This window comes from Gigantopelta aegis, chromosome 14 (assembly GCF_016097555.1).
Source record: "Gigantopelta aegis isolate Gae_Host chromosome 14, Gae_host_genome, whole genome shotgun sequence".
Taxonomy (NCBI): domain Eukaryota; kingdom Metazoa; phylum Mollusca; class Gastropoda; order Neomphalida; family Peltospiridae; genus Gigantopelta; species Gigantopelta aegis.
The window spans coordinates 10,670,626-10,693,043 of NC_054712.1; the positions used below are offsets into that span (position 1 = coordinate 10,670,626).

The following is a 22,418-nucleotide window of genomic DNA, read 5'->3' on the forward strand; positions in this document are numbered from 1 at the left end:
AATGTTTTCAAATTTTAATAAATATAATAGCAACAAATGAAATACAAAATGTTTAGCAACAACAAATCAAATTTGTGATGGTATAATTAATTATCAATAACAACAAAGTTGAAGTTAAATCCCTAAAGCAAATTTAAAGTGCATCAATTCATCATCTCTTGCTGGTTTGCTTATTCCATTAAACAAGAAGGTAATTAAGAAGAAAAGTTATAGTTTATTTTGTTTAACGACACCACTAGAGCACATTGATTTATTAATCACTGACTACTGAATATCAAACATTTGGTAATTCTGACATATAGTCTTAGATTGGAAATCCGCAACATTTTTCCATTAGTAGAAAGGGATCTTTTGTATGCAACATCACACAGATAGGATAGCACATACGACATACTTTAATACACCAGTCGTGGTGCACTGGCTGGAACAATAAACAGCCCAATGGGCCGATCGACGGGAGTCGATCCTAGACGAACAGCTCAACAAGAGAACGATATACCCTCGTGATTAAGAAACATGAGAAGAAGGATGATGATGATGATTAGGAGAAATGTACAGTGATATATTTTACACCTTGTGAAGTACTATCACACTGCCTAAACAGTGACAACAACAACGTATAAATTAAAGGAATTCTTTCCCACTAACATAGCTGTTTTAAGCTTCTTATCACTGAACAAGACTGTGATTGTGCCGCTTTATACAGAAATCCAGGTTATACAGATGCCAATTTGAGCAGAGTCCACTTTTAGCAGTATAAACATTCTTATGTAAACAAAAACAAACAAAAAACATTAATAATAATTTTAAAATCCAATATAAACATTTTCATATATAAACTCCAGTTGGGGCCACAAAGCACATTAAGGTGATTAGAAACATGTTGAATATACAGATAAATAAATACAAACAAATAAACAAACATAATAATAACAATAACTACTACCACCACCACTACTATTACAACTACAACAACAATAACAACAACTACTACTACTACTACTAACACCACAGCTACTAAATAATAATAATAATAATAATAATGGTTTTCAACACAACCAGATTTTATATATAAGAATATAACAAAAAAACCCACCAACAACAATCATTATGCAATGCTATGCAATTCTAAGAACAATAATACCAATTAAATGATCTGTATAATTTATAGACAAGGTGTTTCTTGTCATCCATAGATAAAAAAAAAACCCCACAAAAACATTGTACGGACAAATTTTAAATGCAACTAGAACTACGCATGCATTCATATAATTTCAAATTTCATATTTAACTGTGATAGAAAATAACAATAATAATAAACACCTTCAAATTAATATTATATAATGTTTACGCAATTAAATAAATCGATAAAATGAATTTTCAGCTAATTTAAGCATAAATTACACATCTGTCCATTAAAATAAGCTTACATGAACAGCTATATTTATAGGTATCTCCCCTTTTATCAGTTATTAAATTGGGGAGTCTAGAATGCATCGGCGTTCAAAAGTTGAAAGTCGAATTTAATACCAACCGCCTCCCCTGATAGTAAAACATGTTTTGTGGGAGAAAAATACACTTATGGTGGAAATGGAGTACAGAGGGTGTGCAAAGTTTCGTCCTTTGGCTTTTTAAAAATCCAATATGGCCGCCGCCAAACCCACAAAATCATTAAAATGACCGGAACGTCTTAACTATTTGTGCTAGAGACATATATGTTTTGGTTCTATACCCAGGTTGTCAAGCACAAGGAATATCGTTATGGATGCCATGTGGCCATTACATTAGCATATATATCCAATATGGCCGCACAGACATCCATTAAAGTTAGGGGTGCAAAGATATAGTCAAAATCGTATTGCAATATGTATTGCAATATAGTTAGTATTATTTATGGGTGGTGGTGGGAGGATTAATGAAAGCAGAAGGGATATACCTCTTAATGTATTTTATCAGTTTTAGTTGTCATGGTAAATTATTTAGTCTATATTGATCTTCAAGAAAACCAGCGTACCCACTATTTCAGGATTCAGTTCCACCCTCTGTGCTGTTACTGTCCCCAGCTATACTGAATATATGTTCAGATGGTACAAGGTGTGGGTAGGTGTGTGTGTGTGTGTGGGGGGGGGGGGGGTAAATAAAATTGTCAATTAGTCTCATGTGACGTCATCACTACCCACTGTAAGGTGGAGGGGGTTGGGAAGAGTAAGAAAAGACAAAAAAGGAGAAAAGAATAATACAAAATAATATACATGTATATATATATAAACTGTAACATTAAAAAGGTGATGTTTAACAAATGGTGGCGTTTATAAGTGTTTGTTTTTTTTATCTTGAATCATGAACGATAAAGATCAAAACCTAACACATTAAAATACCATAAAATACAAACAGAATTAAAATCGTGAAACCCCCCCAAATGATACTGACAAATTAGACGAAGATAATGATGTGGTGTGTAATATGCGGAAAGCTTTGCCAGCTGATGTGTTGATCAAGTTCAAGAAAAAAGTAAACGTCGTGTGCGATTCTGTCGAGCCAATTGGTTATTCGAATAAATTAAAATTGAATTTAATTACTTGCGTGTTCTCATAGTTGATAATGTTTATACCGACACCAAGTCTGGCAGGTTTCCACAAATATGTTTTGACGTCCATAATGGTTTTGTACGCTAATGTAATGTCCACATCACACCCATAACCCTTCCAATATATCCGTCGTACTTAAAAACCTGAGTGTATTACTACAACGTATGTCTCTAGTACAAAAGACGTTATGACCATTTTAATGATTTCAGGAAATGTCGATGGCGATATTGGATTTTTAAAATGCCAGTGGGTGAAATTTTGCACACCCTTTGAAAAATAGTGTCTTATTACATTACAAACTAGCGTTTGAAATCGGTTGGAATTTCGTCATCGCTCATCGGTTATTATCGGTAAGCACCAACCGATCAACTTTCAAATCGGTTTGAATTATATGGACTTTAGGAAGGATTTAATTATGAGAACCACGAACCTCTTGTCGTGTTGAATTTTACCCTTCAAATGGCTAATTTTACATTTAATAACTATATAATATTTTGTTTTTGTTTCATGAAAACATGAAAACAAACTCAAACCCCATCATATTTACATCAACAATAACATCTAAACAGGAACAACTACTACAGTTAACATTTTCACAGAAAATCGATTATGGATTTTTGCAATCGATCATAACATTGATAGAGCCAGACTGATCAATGTTCGATTATAATCGATTATTGGAACATCACTATTACAAACTAACATCAATCGACAGAAAACGTATGTATTCCATTGTTATCCTACATCCGATTATTGGAACATCACTATTACAAACTAATATCAATCGACAGAAAACGTATGTATTCCATTGTTATCCTACATCCGATTATTGGAACATCACTATTACAAACTAATATCAATCGACAGAAAACGTATGTATTCCATTGTTATCCTACATCCGATTATTGGAACATCACTATTACAAACCAATATCAATCGACAGAAAACGTATGTATTCCATTGTTATCCTACATCCGATTATTGGAACATCACTATTACAAACCAATATCAATCGACAGAAAACGTATGTATTCCATTGTTATCCTACATCCGATTATTGGAACATCACTATTACAAACTAATATCAATCGACAGAAAACGTATGTATTCCATTGTTATCCTACATCCGATTATTGGAACATCACTATTACAAACTAATATCAATCGACAGAAAACGTATGTATTCCATTGTTATCCTACATCCGATTATTGGAACATCACTATTACAAACCAATATCAATCGACAGAAAACGTATGTATTCCATTGTTATCCTACATCCGATTATTGGAACATCACTATTACAAACTAATATCAATCGACAGAAAACGTATGTATTCCATTGTTATCCTACATCCGATTATTGGAACATCACTATTACAAACTAATATCAATCGACAGAAAACGTATGTATTCCATTGTTATCCTACATCCGATAATGCTTACTATCCCTCCTGACTATTGCAGGACAACTTATTGTTCTATTGGCCTATTAAAACAGTCACCAACGTATACTAGCACATTATGACTTTTGACTTCAATTATGTGACTCATGTGACGTCACATGCATATAGTTACATTACAAAATCGCCCATTAGACCTATACGTCATCGTACAATGTTGCTGAAATAACAGAAATAATAGCTTTTCCCCTTAGTGTTTATGGTCTGCAGGATAAAGATAACAACAAATTAATGAGGCAGGGTATTGGCTTTATCGTATTCAGCCCTAATGCGAAATTCCACCGGTCAAGGGTCAAGGAATTTCCAATTCGTACCTTCGCAAGATAACGCCAATATAATTATTCTCTATGTACTCCATTGCTATTCTAACGTTTCTTTATTATATTATTATATTTTGTTCATCTTCTAATTTGGTCTAAGGTCTAATTTCAGATAATTATAGGATATTAAACGAGCTTCCATTTCGTATCATGTTTGTGTCCCGAGTGAAATAATGTTCAAATGTCACGAGCTTTAGTATTTAAGCGAGAGAAATCCTGGTATGTACATAGGAAACAAATATATCGAAACATAAAGGTATATAGAGGTCTATTACCAAAGCACGTTTTATATACATGTCGTCACACTGTGACAATCGTCATCAGCATCTATTATTAAGAAACAGTTTGTTTAGTTTAACGACACCAGTAGAGCACATTGATTTACTAATCACTGGCTATAGGATGTCACACATTCAGTAATTGCGACATATATTCTTAGAGGAAACCCACTACATTTTTTCATTAGTAGCAAGGGATGTAGTAATATCGTTAAACAAAACAAACTTCTCTCTTTTATATGCACCATACCACAGACAAGATAACACGGCCTTTGATGTACGAGTCGTGGCAGCGCCCATTATCCACTTACGCCTAAAGGGTGTAAATATGTGGTTTTCTGGATAAATAATTTCAATGCAATCAACTTTAGCGGATGATAGAGAACGTGAGGAATAAAATACTTATTCCTGCCCCCCATCCAGGACATAAATCTGGTTGCGGCTTACGCCATGTACTAATTTTTTTATTCCTCCGGATTGTTATATTATGGCTGAGTCATTGGTCAAAAGGAAATGGCTAATGATATCCTGCGGCAGCTGGCTAAGGTGCGTATCCTGTAGAATGTGGCTGAGGAAGATATCATGTACCAGATGCTGGTTGAGGAGGATATCCTGTACCAGGTTTTGATTGAGGAGGATATCCTGTATCAGGTGCTGATTGAGGAGGATATCCTGTAGCAGGTGCTGATTGAGAAGGATATCCTGTATCAGGTGCTGATTGAGGAGGATATCCTGTACCAGGTGCCGGTTGAGGAGGATATCCTGTATCAGGTGCTGGTTGAGGATAATATCCTGTACCAGGTGCTGGTTGAGGAGGATACCCTGTACCAGGTGCTGGTTGAGGATAATATCCTGTACCAGGTGCTGGTTGAGGAGGATATCCTTGAGGCGATGGATATCCTAATTGAGCCGGCTGACCATAGGGTTGGTTTTGAAGTGGAATATTCTGGGGGGCGGCGTATTGTGGAACTCTCTGAAAGGATAGACAGAATAGTTAATGATAAAAGTGGCTGAATGATGAAATATTTGCTTGTGGAATTATCTACAATGTAATACAGTAATGCTTTTAGAAAATATCAACGTATATCCAACCTGCCTCCTAAAACTAGCATGTAATGAATGTAATATTCACTAAAGAAAGGTATCCTGAAAAAAAAAAAAAGTGTTTTATTCTAGAAAAAAAAAAGAAAGAAAAAAAAAAAGAAGGCTATATAGACTGTAGAAAAAGAAAATAGTGGAACAATTGACTATTATTCATAGCATGTTAGTATACCATGTTTTGTATCATGTGTCATTTAAAAAAAATCATATATCAAAATGAAAATTTTGTACTTATCAATAACGTAATAAAATAATTTTGTGCAAAATATTAATCTGGATTGAATGAAAATATTAATCTTCTGGGTTGAATGAATACCTATCACGATATTCAGCTTCAGAAAGTGGCACAGTTTTTTTTAAATTATTATTTTATTTATTGTTTAATTTTTTTAATTACTCAATATTTAGGGCAAACGTTTCAGTTGGGAAAGAAAAGTAATTCTGTTTTTCAAGTAGATAATCTCATGAAAGTTAGAAACAGACACCTTTGGAAGGAAAAATACTTATCATGTACTCTTACAGATCAAGTTTGTCTTTCATGGCAATTTACCCATTTTAACAGAGTTATAGCCCTTGAACTTAGCAGATACAAAAATTCGCTGGGTCTGGCAGGGGACATGTATTGCTTTAGCAGTACTCTCAGAATGCTTGTTTCAACGCTAATTGTTTAACAGGCAAGCAGACTTGTCATAAAGTTGCATACCCTTGATGAACAGTTATACAGAGTGCTACACACAAACCATTAGCTCGAGTACTCTGCCGTGCGAGAGCTAGACGAACATTTGGACGGTTATAATCGCTCTGTCAGTCAGAGTTTATTCTATAGCGAAAACGCGGAATGGCCGACCACCACATAGTAGACAAGGACTCCCGCTCTAATAGCCTACAACAAAATGTTTAAGCTTGACGCTAAATACCTATACATTGATCATTGTCGAGTTCGCCGATGACAAATATTTGGTGAATTCACGACTAATACACATACTACAGGAAGAAACCCACCAGCACCTACATATTTCAGCGTGATCTGGACCTGGGGGGGGGGGGGGGGGGGGGGGGTTCGAATATGAACCAAGTGGACCTTTTTCTATTTTGTTTTTGCACCACAAGAAACTCCATATGTATAAACCTGTATGTTTTAGTTCTGAAAGCGGACCATTTGCTTCAGTGGGGTGGGGGTGGGGGTGGGGGGGGGTTGTGGGTGGGGGCTAGTCCGAAACCCCAGAACCCCACTAGCCTACGCCCCTGTATTTAACCGGAACATTATTGAACGGCGGTGCTGTCTGGTCTGTTCATGTAGTATGTGTATTAGTGGTTACTATGTAAACATTTTGTTATCGGCGAACTCGAAAATAACCAATATAAAGGTATTTAGCATCAAACGTAGAATTGTTGTTGTGTTAGAGGTGGGATCTTTGTCTACTATGTGGTAGTGGGCCATTCCGCGATTTCGCTATAGAATAAACTATCTGTGAGAGCAAATATAACCGTATAAATGTCTGTCTAACTCTCAAACGGTAGAGTAGACAATTTCCTCTACAACCTCTTACCGGACGCTTCTTGGGACCCATTTTGTAATAAAAAAATAGATACCCATTATGCGTGGACGTATAGACAGACATGGAATACCCCTTTTGATATACTGGGGTGATATTTAGCTCGCCTGATGTCCTTAGTTCGCAGGATTGAACCTTGTCGGCGGACCTGACTACCATTAGTTTTGTTCCGTTCCAACCAGTGCCGCACGACTGGTATACCAAAGGCCGTGGCATGTATTGTGCTGTTTATAAATAATAAAGTGCATATAAAATATCCCTTGCTGCTTTTTTTGGTACGATTAGCCCATGAAGTGGCGGAAGCGGGTTTCTTCTCTCATTATCTTTGTGGCCCGTAACCATGTGTCTAACCACATATAACAGTAATCAAACGAGTTTAGTGCGTCGTTAAATAAAAAAAAAAATTCTTGTTCCTTTGATGTATTTCGCCAATTCTGTAATATTTTCAGGATGTAAAATCTAAATAAAATTCCAATCCAAAATGCATTAAATAAAAGGGAACTGGCTGCCGCCACCACATCCACACTCCAAACCCAGGTTATTTGTTTTTAAAGGTATACCCGTGTAGGCTATATTTTCATCTCTTGTCAGCCTGAATTCGGATGGGATCTTTATGACAACAAAACGAAAAAACAAAAACACAGTTACCTTTCTAAATTATTTGTACTAGCATATTAAAGGTTTGGATATAATTAGCCTAACTGAAAGGATAAAGAAATTTCCTTTAAAACAATGGTAAAGGGTTGATTCTGAACAGGCAGTTAGAAACCAGGGAACATGGGTGTGGGTGGGGTGGGGTGGGGTGGGGGGCAGGCTTCTTCTCTACTCCAGGAGCATATTATTTACGTTACGTTCTCGTTGATAAGTAAAACGGGACCGCAAGTATTGTTCGGTACATGCAAGTACAAGACAAATATAATTTTCTGACATTAATGGAGGAGTTAGTAATTGCTGTTGTCATGGTATCCGATTCTCTGCAAGGATGGAACCAGGACCTGGTGGAGATAAAACTATAAAACAAATGTTACGTTGGTTTAACCAACGAACTAGTTGGACTCATTCATTCGTTTACCACTTTCTTCTACCTTCCTAGAAATGCAATAATTGGAACAAAAATGTTGTCCATATACGGCTGCAACAATGGGTCCAATTTTATTACAAAATGGGCACCTAGTTTTATTACAAAATGGGCACCTAGTTTTATTACAAATGGGCACCTAGTTTTATTACAAAATGGGCCCTTTTTATTACAAAATGGGTACTTATTACAAAATGGGTCTTTTTTTAATTACAAAATGGGTACTTATTACAAGATGGGTAGTTATTACAAAATAGGTACTTATTACAAAATGGGCCCCAACAGACGCTGAAAGCAGTCAACTGTTATTAGGTGTAGACACTTATAGCTGTTCTGTGCAACTCCTTACGGTAGAGTTACATATACAAAGTAAAATATAACAAATAAACAATAAAATGAAATGAAATATGTTGATGTTTATAATACCAACAAGGTATTAGGTTATTATTACAGTATTATGCTCGTTTCAGCTACATTCAATTTTTTTCTCAGAAATCGTCTTTAACATTAGCTGCTAACAAATTTGCGGAGAGAAATGTCTGATAATGCAATGATGCTTGCTTGGGAACAAAACCGGCCTCGGTGGCGCAGTGGTTAAGCCATCGGATTACAGACTGGTAGGTACAGTTTCGCAGCCCAGTACCGGCTCCAACCCAGAGTGAGTTCTTAATGGCTCTGTGGGTAGGTGTAAGGCCACTACACCCTCTTCTCTCTCACTAACCACTAACCAACTAACAACTAACCCACTGTCCTGGACAGACATCCCAGATAGCTGGGGTGTGTGTGCCCAGGACAGCGTGCTTGAACCTTAATTGGATATAAGCACGAAAATAAGTTGAAATGAAATGAAATTGAGAACAAATACTGCTTACTACAGATTTAATAAAAGTGATTAATAATAAAAAATAAAAAAATAAATGTGTTAGGGAAACATATGGCTTGGATCATATTCGTTCATGAGGGAATGAACTGAAATTTATATATGTACCCTTATTTAATAAAATACCCGTCAAATTGTTGCCATCCATTAATTCAAACAACCATATTAATTAATTAATTTAAATTAAAAAAAAAAATTGTTGCTGTTATAAAAAATGTGCCCTGAAAATTGTTTAGTCTACCATGCATTGCCAAATTTCTATAGAAAACATCACTTTGTGCGTGTGTGTATGTGTGTGCGTGCGTGTATGTACGTGTGCATGTGTTTCTATCTGTGTGTGTGTGTTTAAGAATGCGTGCGTGCGTGTATGTACGTGTGCATGTGTGTGTATCTGTAAATACGTGTGTGTGTGTGTGTGTGTGTATGTATGTATATACTATATACATACATATATACATAGACGTATGTGTGTGTGTGTGTGTCCGTGTCTGTATGTGTGTGTGTGTGTGTCCGTGTCTGTATGTGTGTGTGTGTGTGTGTATATCTGTCCGTGTGTGTGTCTGTGTATGTGTGTCTGTGTGTGTATGCGCGCGTATGCACGCGCGTCTGTGGCTGTATGTGTGCATATGTATATCTGTCACAGAATGGAATCTGCTATCATCGGAATGTATCTACTTGCCGAACGTTTTTTTTGCTTCATATAATACACAACTATCAAGATAATGATGATAATGATAACGAGAGCGATGCAGCCGATGACGATCCATGTAGTTTCATCAAAACAGATGTTGGAGGCGTCGCCACAGTGGTCGCGATATGAACACTTCAGGCTATCTGAGATGCAGCGGCCGTTGTCACACTTGAATTCTGATTCTGTACACGGCTCTGAAACAAATAAACATGAAGTTATCCCTGCTCTGCGCTGATTTCTAAGTCGAAACAGATAAAGTTTGTTTTGTTTAACGACACCACTGGAGCCCATTAATTAATTAATCATCGGCTATTGGATGTCATCCAACTGATAATTCTGACACGAAGTCATCAGAGGAAACCCGCTACATTTTTACTAATGCAGCAAGGGATCTTTTATATGCACTTTCCCAAAGACAGGAAAGCACATACCACAGCCTTTGACCAATTGTGTTGCACTGGCTGGAACGAGAAAAAAATGCCAATCAGTTGAATGGATCCACCGAGGTGGTTCGATCCTGCGACGCAAGCACCATAAGAGAGCACTCAACCGACTGGGCTAAATTCCACACACAATAAACATAGAATTATTCCTGCACTGGACTAATTTCTGAGTGGAACCAGTTTACACTAGCAATTAAAAATATAATAGTTGTTTAAGCGAAACGACAGCATATTTAACACTAAGTCAAAATCGCTGAAATAGCTCATTAAATTTACTTTCGACGAACCATTCCAAATCATGATCCAAATTACTTCATAAAAATTGCGAAACCTTTTAATTTGGGACTCTCTTGCACTTGTCAAGCATAGGCGGTCCCTTCTCCCTCCCCCGCCACCACCCTCAAACCCCATTCTTGTCCTGAACGAAAGAACCGGCGTAGATCAAAACATTCGCCCATGACAGCTTGGTCAGAACAGTATCTTTAAGACTACGTCTTTTTGTCGTCTCGCCAACTAAGTCAAAATAATCAAATAGCTCATTAAATTTATTTTCGATTAACCATTCCAAATCATGCGGCGCCAAATTACTTCATGAAAATGGCCAAACCTTTTAATTTTGGACTCGATCCTTCGGGACATTTCAAAATTCAATAGCACCACAAATACCCCGCCCACTACCGACCCTGGTCGGGCTGCTGGTGCTCTCTGGCACTTGCCAAGCGTGGGCAGTCCTTTCTCCCCAACCCCATCCCACCCCCAACCTCAAACCCCATTACTAACCATGACAGCTTGCTCTAAATGTGCACGTTAAACACTATGACCTGACCTGACATGACTTGTCTAACATTTGGTTATTTCGACATTCGGTCATAATAGAGGAAGAGAAGAAACCTGCTGCAGCTGCTACATAGGACACTGTTACAGGGCGACACAAATAATGGGGTGGATTTTTTTCTCTCAGGAATTTTCTGACATTTTCATTTTTTTTTTTTTTCATTATTGTTTTTTTTTTTTTTTTTTGTATATGTATTTATTTATTTATTTTTATATTTTTTATTATTATTACAATAATTCTAACCAAGTAAAATGATTTTTGTGGAATTATTGGAGGGACAAAATGATATATTCTTTGGTGCCTTGAAAATTAATGGGAGCGGCCAAAGTCAGATTTTAATTGTATTTATTGACAGCAGGACCCAAACAAAACCGCGTGCGTGCGTGCGTGCGTGCGTGTGTATTTATTTATTTATTTATTTATCATTTATCATATCACAATGAACATGATACATAATTTTATACACACATTGAAATATATAACAATGCAACTTACAAAGGCAAATAAATAAATAATTTAATTTTTAAAAATAATAATTTAATTTAAAAATATAATAATTGAAATAAAATAATAATTAGATAATAATACTTTTTTTTTTTTAAACATACATATTCGTTCTCAAGTGGAGGGGTGGGTGTACACCACCACATTTTTACTGGTCTACAATAGCACAATGGCCTGCTATAGACACTTCATAACGGGTTTATTTTCTATAAAGAAGAGTTCACATGTATATGCAAAACATGATGATCAATGATGATTCGGTCCAAATGTTTCCCATTCGTAAAACAGTGGTTTTATGTCCAATCGATTTTCACAGATAAAAAATAATACAGTCTTTTGGTGTTTTTTTGTTTAGTGGTATATAGAGTAAAGTGATCTTATGACTTAGATACATGATTGCAGTTATTACTCATATAGAATGGTAGACTTGGTCAGTAGATCTACAGATTGTTCTTAAATATATACCTACATCATAGACGTACGAGATCCTATTTTTGTAGGGAGGGGCACAGGCTGATTTTCGCCTGAATTTAACAAAAATACCCGAATGTGGATAACATTTATTAATGTTAACATTGTTGCCAAACAGCTACGTAGGTTGCAAATGAATCATAACGGATAGTTACATGGATTACAAGTAATATTGTTGGTAGAATGATGAACATGCATGGTGAAAAGATTATAGGCAAGCTCATTTTGCACGAATATATATATATTTGTTTGCCTCAGCCCTGAGGTGGAGGCAATCCCATCCCCCGTACCGTACGCTTATGGGGGTAGGCTGTAGAGGAAACAACAGTACGAAATTTACCCGTACACCGTAAAAGAAGATAATAACAAGTTCTGTCGCCAGTTGAGAAACATTGAATACATTTTTGAAAACGATAACTCTAATGCTGATTCTATAGGCCTAGTTAGAAATAAAAGTTATTGGAGTGCGATAAAAGGTAGGAATAGAAGTCAAGATGATTATATTTAATTAGTTTCAAAATATCCTCTCAATAACAATTTTAAATCAAATTCAAATATAAAAGATTATGAAAGAAAATGTTTGTTAAATTTAGCAAATGATAAGTCTATTGTTATTAAACAAGCGGATAAGGGTGGTGCTATTGTTATCATGAATACAGCTGAATACAAACAAATGGTTCTTTCCATAATTGAAGATCAGAATAATTACATACAAATTACAGAGGTAAAAATATCAAACAACTTTAAACAACTAAAAACATTTATTAAACGATTTGAGGGATAATTAGCTGAAAATGAATTTGATTATTTAAAAAAATTTGAATGTAAGGAAAGTAATTTTTATGGCCTTCCTAAAGTACACAAGAACCAGATTATTAATTCTAAGTGCAGAGAAGTAAAGAACGTTCAGGTCTGCTTATGAACACACCGAAACACATTCCATAGTTTATACATGCATCACGCAGTTGCCCCGTGCACGTGCGTGGGGTGTCATTCTCGATTTTGCCAATTTCCATGAAGATCCATTAATCACTGTGGAACATTATTTCTGTCAATCTTTTTCATTCTGTTGATCACACGGTTGTTATTTTTGGTTTTTAGTCATTTTTATTGTTTGAATTTGCGATTTATTGATAAAAAACCCCGTCAACTTTCAAATTTCACTTCTGACCCCAATCGTCCTTCAAGATCTTTGGTTGTCATACAACCTACTGTAATACTGAACTACCGGTTGTAATGTTTGCCCAATTAATTCACTATTATCATATAACCATTCCCCACAGCTAATATACCTTACAATACCTTACGATCTTGTCAGAATTGCACATTTAAAAAAAAAAAAAAAAAAAAAAGTCTTCCATACTACTCTATTTCAGTTATAAATAGTAAGAGACAAAGCAAAAACTTGAAACAGATACTGACAAAAGCACGATTTGAATCTAAAACAGTAGAACATAAATGCAGTGCAAAAAAGTGTAACCGAAGTAACTGTGATACATGCCAACATATTTTAGAAGGAAGGAAATAGTTTATTTAACGACACACTCAACACATTTTATTTAAGGTTATATGGCGTCGGACATATGGTTAACGACCACACAGATATTGAGGAGAAAATCCGCTGCTGACACTTCATGGGCTACTCTTTTCGGTTAGCAGCAAGGGATCTTTTATATGCACCATCCCATAGACAGGATAGCACATACCACGGCCTTTGATGTACCAGTCGTGGTGCACTGGCTGGAACATATTTTACAAGGCACACATATTCAACCACAAAGGTTTGTTTTCGGTACACAGGGATATGGATTGTTCGGTTAACAACGTTATTTATGTAATTACATGTCAAGGTTGCAAAGAACAATACACTGGTCATACAACTCAGCTGAGAGCCAGAGTACGCGTACACAAACAGCAACTAAAACGACAAGAAACAAGATGCATACCCTTGAGTTAACATTTAAATACATGTGCAGCACAAAAAGATATTATATTCACCATTTTCCCATTTTATTACATATATACCAATGATGAAATGAAAAGAAAGACAAAAGAAATGTATTTTATTCGAATTTGTTGTCCACTTCTTAATGCTCTTCGTTAAATAAAAGCAATCATTACATAATTTACTAATTCTTCTACTGCAGAAAGGTCGTAATATGCATGACGTCATTTTTAGCAGTTATTTAGCAGTTCCTTTCTGATGATAAATAATTGGAACATGTAAAAGAATATTACTTCTTAATATTGTTTTTAAATACATATATACTGTACACTTGTCTTCTTTTAGCATATATATATATATATATATGCCCCCCCCCCCCCAAAAAAAAAAAAAAAAAAAAAAAAAAAATAATAATAATAACAATAATAAAATTTTTTTAAATAATAATAACAAAATAATAATAACAAAAAAAAACAACCATATAACCTTATACGATAACCCTACTGAATATAGAATTGTTTAAATTGTATATGTTACACTAATTACTATGGGATATTTGCCACCTTCAGCGGAAATTATAGGCCCACAGGCCAAATATTATTAAAATGGAAACAGATTCAAAATTGCGACGCGGAAAAGCTATTTGTAATTTTATCTATTTTTGTCAGACTGCCCTCAAACTAATTTTTCCATAAGGAAATCAATTTTCCGATTGCTTCCCATTTCACGCTTATTTTATCCTTCCATTCATTATCCGTGAAGTAGATAAAATTTCACTTAGCTTTTGCAGTCTTTTTTTTTTTTTTTTAACTTACAATTTTGAATCTGTTGTTATTTTAACCTATTTGAAATTCAAGATAGCTACCACTTTTAATATGGGTTTTTTTCTTCAAATATCTCAACTCCCGGTTAACGTGGAAGCACAATGAACTGTCCATGTACATTTTTTTATTCCATACATTGAATGGTTTCATTTATAGAGATGTAATATTATTTGTATATCTAATTGATGTCATTGATAGGTGTAGGCTTTCACATGTGTCATTGTCCGCAATAGTTTTCGATGTGGTAGCGCTCAGATAACTTCAAAAATCTGTCAGTGGAAATATCTAATGTCACTTTCATAAATATTATTGTTGTAAAAAATAAATATTACCATGTACCATCTAATATAGAATCAAAGCATGCAGGAAATGCTTCGGATTACTGACAACATATATGATAGATTAGAAGTGAATTTCTGCACCAGACACAGACTTAGTTCTTATCCTGAGAAGATCAAGCACACTGATCCCACTAATTATTGGTACAGACGTAAGTCGCAACCAGATCAACATGCAACTAACTGATGATGAACTGGGTTCAGAAAGAACCTCAACATTACCAGGGTTGTATGTAGTAACTGGATGTGACACAACAGGACAAATTGATGGTATATGCAAACAAATGTTATTGAATGTATTCGGGAAAGCTCCACTGGCTATATTTGAAGCTCTTAGCCAGCTTGGAATTACTGACGAACCATACACAAAGGTCAGTACTCCATGGTACTAAGCTCTAGGGTCATTTGTATAATTGATGCAGCTATTCTGAGAGGAAAGAATTTCAAGACACCAACATCAAACCAACGTGTGGAAAAACTGCCAAATATCTAACCAAATATCCTAGCTTAGAATTCCATGCTATATCCACAGATCTAGACCCATGGTTGGATCAAGGAGGATATATTTGTAAATGTTGTTCAAGGTGCAAGCAGCACCAGAGGCAGTGATAGAGCTGATCAGATGCAACTGTGGTATCAGTAAGTGTTCAGGTAGATGAACCTGTAAGGAATACAACCTGCAATGTACAGTGGTGATGACTGCTGCAATATGCATGCCATTACAGACGAAGTAGATGCCTAATCAGGGGTCACACTGGAAAATAATTAGTTTTAGTCAATTTTCAGATACATGTATGTAGGATATTTCTTTAGAAATTATTAAAACGGCTAATTTAAACAACATTCTATTAGCCAGATATTAAATGTTGTAGCCCCTTTGTATAAAAATTAGCAATTGTCTAATTTGGCATGAGCAGGGTGAGCCCTGGTTACGTGTCATTGTGAATTACAGTTTACAAATGGTATGTTTCTCTATTTCATTAGTTTAAAATCCACAACATGAAAGTCAATAGTAATGCAATATTTTAATTATTTGACATAAAATGTATATGCACTAGGAGGAAAAGTATTTGCCAAATGATAAAACTGGTGGCCATTTTTAAATTTCCATATGACTGCCATTTTGAATTTTAACGTGATTCCATTAGTGGAGGATGGCTATAAAAAAAAATGTCACCCTTTATTTCATTGATCCTAGAAATGTACAGACAAAAATAATTGTGCTTCTGCCTTAACCAGAAGTTATATATATATATATATATATATATATATATATATATATATATATATATATATATATATATATATATAAATTAATATATATGAAAAATACATTAAAATGTCCACTATGTACATATAGACAAAACTATTGTGTTTCTATGTTAACCGAGTTGAGATATATGGAAAAATATATTAAAATGGTGGCATTTTGAATTTTAAGATGGATGCTTAGGTTAAACAACAATTTTCGTTTTCACAACTTCATTCACTAAGCTCATAAATGTAAACAGATATCTAAATAAGAATAATTAATTGGCAGCCATTTTGAATTTCAAGATGGCTATCATGCCCAAATGACTAAATAAAATGTTATCAGCGAGTTCATTGACCTCAAACATATAAATAGACACATGAATTGTGTTTTTATGTTAACTAGGAGTCAATATATATGTAAAATATCCCAAAATTATGGCCATTTTGAATTTCAAGATGACCGCCATGATAAAATGACTGATAAAAAAAAAGATTTTGGATAGTCTTAAGAATAAAAAGAAATACATTTTACTGACTTGAGCAACACAAAATGCAAATTTACATGACTGCCTGGACTATAGTTCCTGGAACTTTCGGACTTTCAATAACAAGGTATTATAACATGTATCCCAAAGGAAGGTAGAGATAGACGCCAACTTAAAAACTGGAGACTAATCAAACTTTTAAACGTAGATTGCAAGATAGCGACAGGTGTCATTGCTAGTAGAATAAAGTCAGTTTTATCAAACATTATAAGCGAATCACAAGCTGGTTTTGTAAAAGGTCGCTTTATCAGAGAAACCACTAGGACTATTTATGATATTATGGAATATTGTAAAACAAATAAAATTCCAGGTTTATTACTAACAATAGATTTTGAAAATGCATTTGATACGGTTGATTGGGATTTTATAGACAAAACATTAGAAACATTTAACTTTGGACAATCATTCAAAAAATGGTTGATTTTTATTTATTTATTTTTAAATTTTTTTAATGATAGCTGTAGTTCATTTAAACTCTAGGTACCTTTCAAATGTCTTTAAGTGTGAACGGGGGTGTAGACAAGGATACCCGATTTCACCATACTTTTTCATTTTATGTGTCGAGCTACTTTCTCTTGCAATAAAACGTAATGAATATATCAGAGGTATAAAAATTAATAACATCGAATATTGTATATTTCAATATGCAGATAATACGAATTTTACTTTAGAGGGATCAGAAAGAAATTTATTAGAATTATTTTAAATAATTAAACATTTTCAAATATGTTCTGGTCTTGAAATTAATTTAGACAAATGCGTTGCTGTGTGGATCAGTCCAAAATAAGATCAAATAAAAAACTTTGCCCACACATACCACTACCTTGGTCAAAAGAGCCATACAAAATTCTCGGTATAATTTTTTCTACAGATCTCAATGAAATGCTTTCCCTTAATTTCGAAAACCAAATAACTAGAGCACGTGAAATATTATTCACATGGTCAAATAGATCGCTAACTATTAACAGTAAAATTAGTCTAATAAAATCTCAGATTCTGCCACTCTTCACTCACTTATTCAGTCCTACCTGGTTGTGATGTTTCATACGAACCGCGGTATGGGCGATTTTTACACGTTATTGTTTCCTTGTATCTTACTTGACGGTAAATAGGCAAAGAACAAACAAAACAAAACAGCATTTTATTAATACGCGATGACACGAAATGGCAGACGGTGAATAATTACATGTTTTTGTCCTAGGAGATGTTACCGCAGTTGATATAGGTGACTATCTTGTATGAGGAATCTTTGTCACTGTAATGTGAGGTTTTTTGTTTTGTTTGTCTTTGGGGGGGTTTTGGGGGTGAGGGTGGGTTGTTTGTTTTTTCTCCAGTTCTGTCTTAATAAAAACAAAACAAAAAAACAAACAAGCATGTGGGAAATGTACCTGTAATTAAAGGTAGCAGAGTAATTTACCGTAGTTGTTAACACCGTGGTTCGCAATTTAGAGCCAGTAGAGGTCAAATCCATCCAATCAGCGACGATGTTATTAATTTCTTAGTCTAAACACGTGCTACCTCAATCGGTCAAATGCCGCAACAGTGTCATCTATTATTAATTTTCTTGACACAGTACTGAATACTCGTAGGCCTACTTTGTATACATATATGGAAGTTAAAATTCAAACTTTTTTTTTTTTTCTTTTTTTTTTCTTCATGTTTTGATGTTTATTGTTCCACGTTCATTATTCAAGGATAATAGATACAAAAGTCACAATGAGTGTAGTGATGACGTTACGTGGGACTGATTGACAATCCCCCTCCGCGCTGGTACCATCAGAACGTATATTCAGTACAGCTGGGGATATTGTAACAGCGGAACTGAATCCTGAAGTAGTAGAATAAATAATTTAGCATGACAACTGAAACTAATAAAATTCAATAAAAAGGTTTATCCCTTCTGCTTTCATAAAAAAACAAAAAACCATAAATATAAAATTTAAATAATATCAAATGTATTGCACTACATACTGCAATACGATTTGTTGTGTCGTTTTGACCGTATCGTCGTACCCTTATGTGGACACAATCTGTTAACTCTCCAATAACTTCCTCCTAGGTTATGGTGCATTACACTGAAGTGTTGTCAGATTGATAGCACACACCCACGTGAACGCTACATGCATTAAACGCTTTGACTACGAGGCTTTCTGCTAGATAATAATTTGAGGATACACAACAAAAGCAAAACAGATCACAACTGCCCTTACCTTGTTGTTATGGATTTGAAATCTTTCTTTTTTTAAATTGGACACAGCATTTCATGTTGTTTTTTTAGATACATTTTTAACACCAGTTCTCTTACTATAATCTTTCTAAACTTTTATTTTACATTTATCCATTCAATACCAATAATTTAGGGTTCGTAACATAAGCGTATTTGACAGTGGGGCATGGACGCAACTGCACCCCCCCCCCCCCCCCCCCCCCCGTACTGGAGCAAAACCTCAAATTCGGGCAAATATTATAGATATTTGGGCAAAAATGTGCTAACCCGAGACCTTTTTACAAGTGATTCATTTACCACCCTATATAGCTGATTGATAGTATTGCTAATATGATTAAATTAAGTTTTTCAAAGATTCGGACATGTTCGTTTAATTCGGGCAAAAACCAGCCTGCACCCCCCCCCCCCCCCACCCCCCACCCCCGTACAAAAATGGGAGCCCGTACGCCTATGGTTCGTAATTATACCCTCGGGCAGATTATGATTATGAGTGTATGATTATGTTTGTATGTTTCGACACACCAGCACATAACTAGAGACTGGCTATTGGATGTCAAGTAAGTACCTTTCTACACCAATATGATTCTCTGGCAGAAAGCCTGACTACAAATTACCCATGTGAAAGGAATTAAACAACAACTTGAATCCATCATCGTTGTTGGAGCGGTCACTATGAAACTTTACGGTAATGTCCCGTCCGGATGATGCATAGGAAGTACGAGGTTCACGCTCACCACACTTGCGGCCTGTTAGATCTAGATTGAGAGAAATCAAAGGAGAAGATAATTAATAACGAGATAGGACAATAATTGGTGTTTTTCCTGGATATTTTGCAATTCATCGTAGACTGCACCGATTGAGGGCATTTTCACTAATTTCAGAGCACATTTTCACTAATTTCAGAGCATTTCATTTAAAAAAAATAATACAATTAGAATAAAATTAAGTATAATAAATGGACAACAAAACAATATAACAGGTATGTTCTATTAATTACATGTAATAATGATGGACACGTGCGCGCGCACACACACACACACAGAGAGAGAGAGAGAGAGAGAGAGAGAGAGAGAGAGAGAGAGAGAGAGAGAGAGAGAGAGAGAGAGAGAGAGATACATACATATATTTTTATACAAGTTTGTGTATACCGTCTACGTAATCAGATTTCGATGCCTTGTTTGTTTTGATTTTATGAAACCTGCCGTCTAATTATCTAACACAGAAACTTTAATTGCTTCTATGTTCTACTTCTTCCCTTCCTTCTTTTTTTCTCTATTTCAGTAATATTCATTTCTGTACATATTTAAATTGCATACAGATATGTGTATATATTATAGCGGTCTAATAAGTTGTAAAACTTGTGAATAATCCATTTGTTTTGCGTACAGCAATAAAATATGTTTCAAGCAATCAGTAGGTCTTTTCAAACAAAACTAGCATAGGAAGCTACTTTTGTCACGTGTGGTTTGACGTGTATATACGATTTCATTCGCTACACAGATAGCCCAGCGGTCGGTCTGGGATCGACCCCCGTCGGTGGGCCCGTTAGGCTATTTCTCGCTCCAGCCAGTGCACCAAGACTGGTATATCAACGGCCGTGGTATGTGTTAACCCATCTTCATAAATCAAGGCTAATATTCGTTCCTCGTATTCAGCCTTGATACATGTCGTCAAGATTACTGATATCCACTACTAGCGCCCTCTATTGGAAGAAAATTTATAACACCGATTATGTCCCTTACACGATGACATCGCTGACCAATCACAGCATTGGTAACATGTGACAATCTTGAAAGCAATATCAAAAATTAACCGCCGGACGCTGACGCTGTCATCTTTGTTTACAATAACAAGGGAATCTGTAAGGAGCGTTGCGATTCGTTGCAATCAGATCTCATCGCATCCAATGCAATTTAAGCATTTTGTGGCACGATTTCTTGACGACATGTATCAAGGCTGAATACGAGGAACGAATATTAGCCTTGATTTATGAAGATGGTGTTAACCTGTCTGTGGGATGGTGCATATAAATGATCCCTTGCTGCTAATCGAAAACGAGTAGCCCATGAAGTGGCGACAGCGGGTTTCCTCTCTCAATATCTGTGTGGTTCTTAACCATATGTCCGAAGCAATATAACCCGTAAATAAAATGTGTTGAATGCGTCGTTAAATAAAACATTCCCTTTCTTCCAGACAGCCCAGATAGCTTAGGTGTATGTGCCCAGGACAGCGTGCTTGAACTCGAATTGGATATAAGCACGAAAATAAGTTAAAATGATAAAAAGAAAGAAAAAGGTCATGACCTCTCAAACGAGGTATGTAGTAGTCTGGTTTTTTTTTTTACTCATCTTCAAAACAAAGTTTTAACATCTATTTTACCGGCCTCGATGGTGCAGTGGTTAAGCCATCGGGCTATAGACTGGTAGGTACAGTGTTCGCAGCCCGGTACCGGCTCCAACCCAGATCGAGTTCTTAATGGCTCAATGGGTAAGTGTAAGGCCACTACACCCTCTTCTCTCTCACTAACCATCTAACCCACTGCCCTGGACAGGGCAGATAGCTTAGGTGTGTGTCCAGGACAGCGTGCTTGCACCTTAATTGGATACAAGTTGAAATTAACTTTTTTTAAAAACTAAAACTTATTTGTTTCCCTAGCGCGTGTAGTTAACCTATTCGTCACAGTGTAATAGATTTCGACTGCTTTTTTTTTCTTTTTTCTTTTTTTGATTCGATGGTATGACAGTGGGACCTTCTCATGACCTTGGAAAAACCAGTCGGCTCCCAGTAAGAAAAAAGTTTGTTTTGTTTAATGACACCACTAGAGCACATTGATTTATTAGTCATCGGCTATTGGATGTGAAACATTTGGTAATTTTGACATATAGTCAGAGAAGAAACCCGCTATATGTTTCCATTAGTAGCAAGTGATCTGTTATATGCACCATCCCACAGACAGGATAGCACATACTACGGTATTTAATGTATCAAAGACCGTGGTATGTGCAATCCTGTCTGTAGGATGGTGCATATAAAAGATCCCTTGATACTAATGGAAGAAATGTAACGGGTTTCCTCTCTA

At 35.5% G+C, this 22,418-nt stretch overlaps 1 protein-coding gene across 1 annotated transcript in view; it reads right to left on the reverse strand.

The window, feature by feature from the left end:
• The window catches only part of LOC121388548 (neuropilin and tolloid-like protein 1), a 28,418-nt gene continuing 6,000 nt past the window's right edge, over nt 1-22,418 (reverse strand). The window contains exons 3-5 of the mRNA XM_041519928.1: nt 19,954-20,094; nt 9,942-10,147; nt 1-5,620 (exon numbers count right to left, since the gene is read on the reverse strand). Coding sequence (XP_041375862.1) covers nt 5,228-5,620; nt 9,942-10,147; nt 19,954-20,094 — 740 coding nt within the window. The 3' untranslated portion in view covers nt 1-5,227. The remainder of the gene's footprint in view (nt 5,621-9,941; nt 10,148-19,953; nt 20,095-22,418) is intronic.